At 43.0% G+C, this 9,353-nt stretch overlaps 1 protein-coding gene across 3 annotated transcripts in view; it reads right to left on the bottom strand.

The window, feature by feature from the left end:
- Window positions 1–3,863: 3,863 nt before the first annotated feature.
- Window positions 3,864–9,353, bottom strand: part of Fkbp14 (peptidyl-prolyl cis-trans isomerase Fkb14) — a 138,978-nt gene continuing 133,488 nt past the window's right edge. For 2 of the 3 annotated variants that reach the window (XM_076791274.1, XM_076791272.1), the window contains 2 exons: window positions 7,184–7,308; window positions 3,864–5,436 (listed from right to left, as the gene is read on the bottom strand). In XM_076791274.1, the coding sequence (XP_076647389.1) occupies window positions 5,251–5,436; window positions 7,184–7,308 (311 nt within the window). In that variant the 3' untranslated portion in view covers window positions 3,864–5,250. The remainder of the gene's footprint in view (window positions 5,437–7,183; window positions 7,309–9,353) is intronic. The other variant, XM_076791273.1, reaches the window with a different exon arrangement.

The following is a 9,353-nucleotide window of genomic DNA, read 5'->3' as shown; positions in this document are numbered from 1 at the left end:
CGTCGCCTTGACTCCAGCTGCATCCGCGCGTCCCATCCTCCTTCCGGGTTCTCTTCTTCTATTCGCAGGGCGAATCGTCGCGACCGATGCTTTCGGGAATTGGAAAACACGAGGTAAGTTTGGACAGGAATTATTTATTTCGTTTTCCGACAAAGCAACGCGAAGTTGCCTTTATGTTTGTGTTCGGTCCCACACAGACCGAACGTCAGATATATGATACAAACACGGTCGGCTGCAATAGCCAGGACACTTGAGGCGACGCGACGGTCCCAAGATTTCGTGTGTCATCGGAGACCTCCGTGAGCGAGCCCATTGATAGGGCAATATACAAATCTCGTTTTCCAGACCATCTTTCCTATATCCTTCACACCTAATTCATTATACAATCTAAACACAGTTCTACTAAAGCGCATCCCTACTCCGACGACCAAAATGCACCACCCACTCACCAATTAGAAATCCTTTAGTCACCCCATATAGTTAAAAACAGCCAATAGAAGAAGAGTCAGAGTCAACATTATAGACGACGCGACACCGAACAGCAGAACGCTAAAATACCTCGAACTGAGAACTACAAAATCAATCGCAACTAAAACATCTAGAAAGGTTCTCGAATAGAACACAACTCGCTCGCGCCAAGAACACATCTGGAGAACAGAAATTTCGCTCGAACTAAAAACATGGCCAACGAACACGAACGGTTCTAGAACTATACGCGTATACACATTGTACCTTGTCGACTGATTGTGCGTGAAGTTGAAAATATATTGAAGTTATTGTTGCCAACGTTGAGTTTCATTTCACATAGACGTGGTTACCCCGTAACTTCGTCACGGCCCCGAATATCGTTCGCGAGCAAGCGAAACGGGATTTACGACCCCGCGGAGTCCGGCATACGGTCTCACGACAATTCGGACGCTTCAGTTTGTTAAATTAATTATATACTCGCTGCAGCTCGGGAACAGAGGTCAAACGGAATTTCCCTTCTTCAAGGCGTCCTCTTCCTCTGTGTCTTTATCTAATCTTCTAGAGTCTTTATTTAAGGTTTATATTTTCTGTTATACAGGGTGGCCCACATAACTCTGAACAGCTCAATATCTCGAAAACTATGCCATCGATTTTAAAGTTCTTAGTCTTAAATTGCATGGAACTGAAGGGCCTTTCTGACTACATAAACGTGAAGTGGCCTCCCTTCCCCTTTAACGGGGGAGGGGAGGTACCTTTGTCATTTTAAATGGAACCCTCTATAAAATGTTACATATTTAGATTCTATCGGAAAAAACAAGTCAATTTTGTCTGAAACATTTTTTTGTCAGATACTTCCATGATGAGATATAACAGTTTGAAGTTTCGAGTTGTAGGTACTTGAAGCGCTCGGAAATAGCGTTATGGAATTATACGCGCTTGAGTCCTTTGCTTATTCGTGAAGAAACACAAACAATAATATTTACTATTCTTGAGTTTGACTCACTTATCTATGAAAACGTTTTCAGTTTAGAGCTGTTATTCAAGCAGTAACATTGTGATTATGGCTACTTTTGACACAGAAGTGAATATGTTATTAATGTTAGGTGAATGCCAAAAAAATTATCGGCGTGCAGCAGTGATGTTTTCTAAACGTTATGGGATCCAAAAATGTCATGCAACATTTCATAATTTAGAGAAGCGGCTTCGCGAGCACGGTGAATTGTGTAAAAAAACTCGCAATAAACCTAAAGCTGTCACTAATGAAAATAATAGTGCCAGTATTCTTGCTGCAATTACATTAGATCCTCATATTAGTCAACGTACACATGCACAAACATCACATATTAGTTGTTCATCGATTCAACGAATTTTGAAACGGCAAAAGTATCATCCATATCACATGGTTTTATCACAAGAGCTTTCGATAGCAGATTACGATCACCGCGTAAGATTTTGTGAGTGGCTGCAGGGTGTTGTGGAAAATGACTTTTTGTGCAAAATACTTTTTTCCGACGAGGCCACTTTTATGAATTCAGGGCATGTAAATAGACATAATCTGCATTATTGGGCCGTGGAAAACCCAAATTGGATGCGATGTGTTCCCTTTCAACATCGATGGTCTTTAAATGTTTGGTGTGGCCTAAGAGGAGATTTTGTGATTGGACCTTATTTTTTTCAAGAAACTGTAACATCTGCAAGTTATTGTGATATCTTAAAAAATCATTTGCCTGCGCTTTTGGAAGATGTGCCACTGCACGTTAGAAGAGAAATGTGGTTCCAACAAGACGGCGCTCCTCCACATTTTGCAATCATCACCAGGCAATTTTTGAACGAAAAATTTGGGAACAAATGGATAGGTCGTGGGGGACCTCGTCAATGGCCTCCTCGATCCCCCGATCTAACACCATTAGATTTTTTCTTATGGGGATATGTAAAGGACAAAGTTATGTTTGAACCACCGACGACGAAAGAGGAAATGAAACAAAGAATACGTGACGCTTGCGCTTCAGTGACGCCCGAAATGTTAAAAAATGTTAGAACAACTTTGATGTTTCGAGTAAATAAATGTTTACAAGCCCGTGGTGGACATTTTGAACATTTAATTTAAAGTACATTTTATTTCTTCACGAATAAGCAAAGGACTCAAGCGCGTATAATTCCATAACGCTATTTCCGAGCGCTTCAAGTACCTACAACTCGAAACTTCAAACTGTTATATCTCATCATGGAAGTATCTGACAAAAAAATGTTTCAGACAAAATTGATTTGTTTTTTCCGGTAGAATCTAAGTATGTAACATTTTATAGGGGGTTCCATTTAAAATTATAAAGGTACCTCCCCTCCCCCGTTAAAAGGGAAGGGAGGCTACTTCACGTTTATGTAGACAGAAAGGCCCTTCAGTTCCATGCAATTTAAGGCTAAGAACTTTAAAATCGATGGCATAGTTTTCGAGATATTGAGCTGTTCAGAGTTATGTGGGCCACCCTGTATATGAATATTCTGTTATTTATGGATATTATAATACAAAAAAGAAACTTGAGAAGATTTATAAGTAGGAAAAATAAGTAGGACTGTCTGTAGTGAAGATGCTCCATGGTCAGGCAACAACAACAGGGACACCAATGTGAAAAATAGTGAAGGAATGGTCTTCAGCCAGGTGAGTAGAACACGTGTAGACAGACAAGTAGTGTGGGAATGGTATTGTCAGACAAGACAACTATGAACGTCCAACAATTAGGCTAGTAGAACAGGTATGTTTTAGACAAGTATAAAGAGTATGGCTTACGACGAAACAAGGGGCATAGAAGGGACCATAAGCAGACATTAGACAAGAAAAATATGAAGTCTAAAGATCAGGCAAGCGGTATAGCGGACTATAATCAGACAAGAGATACATGTAGGCAATTTGACTAAAAGATATATCCAGACTATATTCAGGCATGTGAGAATGGTTGCGTAATCCAAGAAAAAAATACTGATGCCTAAAGACTAGGAAAGTGGAATAGTGATTATAATCAGACAAGTAGAACAAATATCTTGAGGCAATTAGATCGGATGGCAGACTCGGTGGAATGCCATGTACAGTCCCGACAAGTGAAATGGGAATGGATTGTGGTCGCGCAAGTAGAATGTAGACGGGCTCTGTTCAAGCAAGTAGAATGATCGCGCTAGATGATCAGACAAGTGAAATAGGGGCGGTAAATGATCAGGCAAGTGGAATAGGGGCGGCCATAGCGAGACAGAATGGCCTGTGCGTCATTTGATCTACGACGTCAGAAATTCTCACTATTTTGAGAACATTTCAAATGAAATACCATTTCAAAAACTTCTTTTTGTGCAGCAGGAATAGGAGGGGAGGGGTTCGAGTGGTGCTCGAATGAAATAAGACAGCGGCGTATAACAAACTGTGCTCGGGACACACGATTTATTATTAACCTTCGACCAACTTTAACAACATACAATATAATGTAGTAATAAAAACGTATCAGTTAAAAGTGTAATAATGATAGCGCGACGATCGTTGGAAAAGAGTTCGCGTCGTGTACATGCGATCGCCGTTCATCTCCGCCACGCGTTCTGTATCCGACTGCATCCTCCTGGCTCGCGGTCCTCTATACTCCTGAAATACATCTTTCGCGTGATATCTTCGTGGCCGAGAACGCCGGTGATCTTGGATAAAAAGTGGGGACAAGGGACGAAGATCCGATGATCACGGGTAGAAGAGGGGGGGGATGGTTCTGTGTGTACAAGTAAGGTCGAGAAGGAGGGTTCGAGGTGAAGGCGTTGGGGGGGGGGGTAGTGCGTCGAAAGGGGCCGCAGGGCGATCGAAAAGCTTTCGAGACGGGGTACAAGAAAACGTTTCGCGTGTGATTCATTTAGCACCGTTACGCCGATGCGCTTAATTAATGCTAACCTCTATAGTCGTGTAGAAAAACCACTCTCTTTCTCTCGGTTCCTCTTTCGCTCCCACCCTTTCTCTCAGCTTCTCTCATAAATTCTCTCCCATTGTCTCTTTCTATCTATATATATATTTGTTATAATTATAATAGCGTAGAAGAGCCTCGCTTCGCGCCAGGATATCTGAATCGGTCGACTCGTCGCGCGTGCGCGCGTTGACCCACCAATGTCTGACCCAGGCCTGACCCGGGTCTCGCTGCGAGTTCAGGACTATGCTCCTCCGACCGGAAACCACAAACCCGAGAACTCGACGGGCGATCGCGCTCGACCAGGAAGCTCTCCGCGTCACAGGAAGCGTTCCCAGTGAGTGGAAGAACACGAAGAATGCATCTAGTCTGTTCGGTGTGTCGGCGTGTGCACCTGGCCCAGGAACGGAGCAGCGGGTTCTCGGGTCCCGCGAGGTCCGGCGATGATTCCGAGCTGCCGGCGAGGGGAAGACGGCTTCCAAGCGAGGACGAAGCTTCCGGACACTTTGCGACGCACTCGTTCGACCTGTTTAGGGCTCGAACAGTCGCGAGAGAAGATCCTCGGCGATGAAGGGCTCTCCATCCGCGGTCCTGGGTCGCTTTTCAGGAGCCAGCCCTCGGAAGTCCTCGGCGGCGGCTCGGAGCCTCGGGGCGACCGGATGACGAAACGGTCGACAGGGTACGCGGACATTGCGGATCGATCGGCACACACCAAGGTTTGCGTTCAATGATAGTCGCGGGCCGGATAGGACTCGATCAGGCGATCCGGCGGGCCGGTGAACACGTGATGGCGCGAGACATAACGCCGACGGCGCGGGCGACGCTGTGCTCGGAGACGCGGCGACGCGGCACGATGACTTCAGAGCTCGTCGTGTTTCGGACCGGTGAACTCGTCGTGCGAGATGAACCCGTTCTTGTCCTTATCCTCGTGCTGAAAGATTTCCTCGACCAGCTTGTCGTTGTCCGCCAGGATCTTCTTCACCTGGTCGTCGCCCGCGCTGCCCTGCTCCGCCTCGATCATCTGCTTTCTCAGGTAGTCGCTCACCTGCGCACAGGAAACACATCGGTTATTTTGGGCCTTCGGTTCGTAGGCTGCCAAATTTTATACGGGGCGTCCCAAAAATGTTTCTGCTTCCATGAAAAGAGCGATTCCTGGGCAGAGTTGCCAGAATAAATCTTTGCCCTTCCCTCCCCACCATGAAATTACAAAATAGGTCAATACATTTGTCCAAAATCATGTATATGTGTCTCAAGTACATTGTATTGTTTCCTTCTCTGAGTAGAACAAATTTTCAGTTCTTTGAGTAACGAAAAATATAATATAATAAATGCATTTACAAATTCAAATAGGACACCCGGTTTATAGGGAGCACTTGAAAGCTATGTATATTATATTTGGGTCAGTTTGGAATTTAAAACTGAACATTTGTACAGAGAGGAAACTCCCATGCATGGTACAATATTATATACTATAATTTTGTAACTCTTGACTATAAAAATTGTAATATACTCCAAAATTTAGTCTAGTGATAATAATTAATCCTTCACGTTCTTCAGATTTACAAAGTAAACTGCGAATGAGTAGAAAGAGTCAAATACAATCTACAATAAGCATTGCTCACGATGTGTCCGATCATTCTTATGCTCCTCTACTTGTTAGAAGTATTAATCCGCTTTACTCTACTTGTTACAAGTTTTATTCACTTACAATCGATTTTGTTTCTGCTAAATAACGAAAAAAAAATGTTACGTCACTGTCAAAGAAAGAAAATAAACGACGACAAACAAAAGTAATAAAAACACGTGGTCATTTAAATAGACTGTCGCGAAATACGTCAACAGGGGGATATAAAATCAGTACCGCAATGTTTCGTTTCAATCGATTTCAGCAGTTCCCGTTCGTAAATAGAAATCTGTTCAGTTTGTAACGTGCCGCAGTGATTGAAACAAATGTATCGGCCCGCGCGACAGTCCCGAAAAAATAAAACACGATTGCGCTGTTCGCTGTAGTTTCGCGAAAAAAAAAACGTTTCGAGAGCTGTAAGCCTTCCCTCCCCGACGTGCAAAATGTGCAGACGTTAATCCTTTGTACTTGCGAGCGGAGATAAACCTGTCAGCCGGCGACATCGTGATTGGTCTGCTGTTTGATTCGTTCGAAAAAAGGTTCTTACGGATTTAGTGAAACAAATGAGCCAACTTGTACGTTGATAAAAACACCGATTCGAACGTAGATAAGCATCAGAACGTGAAGGATCTCCTAAACTTCCATTTTCATTTGATTAATCATTATGCTTCGACGCTAGATCTACGGAGCACTGGAATTGACAATTTTATATTACCGGCTACAAATATAACAAAATTGTATTTATTCAGATTGTTAGCGATTTTTATTATATCTAGAGAAATATATTTATTGAATAATCCCCTAGTTCTAGTGCTAAAATCGTGCATTCAATTTTTAATGTTTTAAATACTAAAACAAAATTAAAAAGCTTTAATGTAATTATCGATAGGATTTAATCAAAATACCTCGTTGGTTAATGATTAAAAATTAAAAGGTAATTTCATGCCTCAGGGTCCTGATGGGTCGTACTCAGAAACATTCGCTCGTTAGTTGATAATTTGTTAGTTACTCGGTTGTTAATTCAACTTCCGACTGTATGTTGGTAACTAAAGATAATCCCAATACATTTAATATTACCACATCTCTGTATCATTATTTGTCAAGTAGGTGATCTACGTAGAACCACCACCACAAGTGACCCTTAGGAAAAAATTAAAAGTGATCTTGCCATTGTTCTCACCTCCTCGCGAGACAATTGGTTGTCGTGGTCGCTGTCGATTGCTTTGAACACGTTGGTTGACTGCGGAGTGTCGCTGATGTTGATCAGTTCAACCTCGAACAACAAAGTTGCACCTGTAATCAGAAATATTCGATTAATAAGCACCTGTCCCCTTCCATTTTCTACGCTTCCACCTGTTTCTAATTTTTTGTCCTACACACAATCTACGCACAATAACTTTCTCAGTATTAAACAATTTTCATGCGAACGATCCTTTCACGTAGCTAATTCCTCGCGGAATATTTGAGCGTTTCCAGTTAAATGAAACAAACTGTGTATTGTCGCGTTCTAAATATCGCATTTCGAGCCAATTTAAAATTTAACGATCGGACACGAAATTCGCGGGGCAAAGAGATTTTGTAATTACCGGCTTCCCGCTTTAGTGTTTCGAATAATACCGCGGAATAAATCGGTGAATTAAACAATTCATTACTCGCTAATTACGCGCAGCGCGATCCCCGCTTTTTTATTCTACTGTCCCAGTCGACCGTAAAACGCTGTAATAATCGAGTCGCCTGCCGACTGAAAATTAATGTGACCCCTGAACGCCGCGGATAATCGGTCATCGTCCAATATCGTTAACTTTCTTTCCACTTTCTAACCACTGGCACGTCGAATAATCTCTGCGTCTTGAAATCAATGTTTTCTGTCACAAATGCGTAAAGATCCATAGACTAAAATGGCATTAATGCATCATAAAGAGAATATAGTAAGCAAGGAGGACAGAAGGAACGTTCTTCCGACGTCACTGATTTTCCATCATGTTTCACCAATCCGGAGATCGAACGACACGCAACGACCGCATTGATTGCTGAAAACCAATAAAAATCCAATACATCTCTGTCAGCGCTGACGAAAGACGATTGCCGCGGCTTTTCTATTATTTACCCGTCGACTCCCAACAACCCGTGCGCGCCCTGTTTCTCTCTCACACCGTGAAAAACATGTCCAGAACGCTGACTCCGTGTATCGATGACGTATGACGGACCTCTTGTCGCTGACATTTACTACCAATCATGACCCCTTCCCTATGAACGAACAATCGGGGAAAAATATCCACAGAACCGTTGTTATTTGATTGCGAATTCAACGGGTTTGCAACCTGTCTTATTAAGAAAAATAAAGAAACATTTTATAAAGAAAGCAACGTGAAAATATATTTTCTATCTGGTGTCGATCTCCGTGATAAATTAACAGAAAATCGGCGGCATTTGGAAATATATGACCAGCAATAATATCTACTATTATTTTGAGATAACTGTCTAGAAATCGGGTTTTAATAATCACAGAAAAAATGAGCGTTTCCTGTGACAAATCTCTTCAGAAGCCATTATTTCGAAACATTTTTCTAGGATTTCTGAGCGAATCGCGTTTGAATAATTGCGGAAAAATAAGCGTTTTTCCGGGGCAGCAACGACCACGAAAACAGCTTGGACTGTTATTAATGCGAAAGATTTTTCCAGGATTTCTGAATGAATCGAGTGTGAATAATCGCAGGAGAATAAGCGTTTTTTTATGGCCCCGATGGTGGCGAAAATAGGCTCGGACGCACTCGTCGCAGGTTGTACTTGATTCACGCGCGCATGGTCGCGCATTCGATATTCATTATGGAGAGTCCCATGCCGATTAAGCCGGCCCTAATGAAATATGCCGGCCCATAATTCACTGCTTATAGAAATGCGATTAACAGAGCGGGCAACGTTTTCGCGTTCGGCGGCGGGTCTCTCGTTTTCCCCGGGAAAATAGAACGATCATGCGCGACCGGGAAAGTTTCTCGTTTCTCGGTGACCGCAGCATCGACGACAGATGGAATCAAATTCGTTTTTCTTTGTGCGCAATTTCCGCCGTCGCCCCCCCCCCCTGCGATTTCCCCCTCGCCTGTTACCCGGTGAGAAACTGTTCCATTCCCGATCCCCGCGACTTGAAATGCTTTCCAGCCCCCTGCCTCCTCGTTATTTACGGTCCGCGTTGCACCAAGAACAGACACTGCTTCAGCCATTAAAGCGTCTAGATACCAATTAACGTGGTAGGTAGCCGGAGAGAGGCAGCGAAATAATGGAGAAATTAATTATTCCATCGTTGATCGGGAAACAAAATTTTCTGAAATTAACGATCCACC

Source organism: Halictus rubicundus, chromosome 7 (assembly GCF_050948215.1).
Source record: "Halictus rubicundus isolate RS-2024b chromosome 7, iyHalRubi1_principal, whole genome shotgun sequence".
Taxonomy (NCBI): Eukaryota; Metazoa; Arthropoda; class Insecta; order Hymenoptera; family Halictidae; genus Halictus; species Halictus rubicundus.
This window is presented reverse-complemented; position numbering and strand designations above follow the sequence as displayed.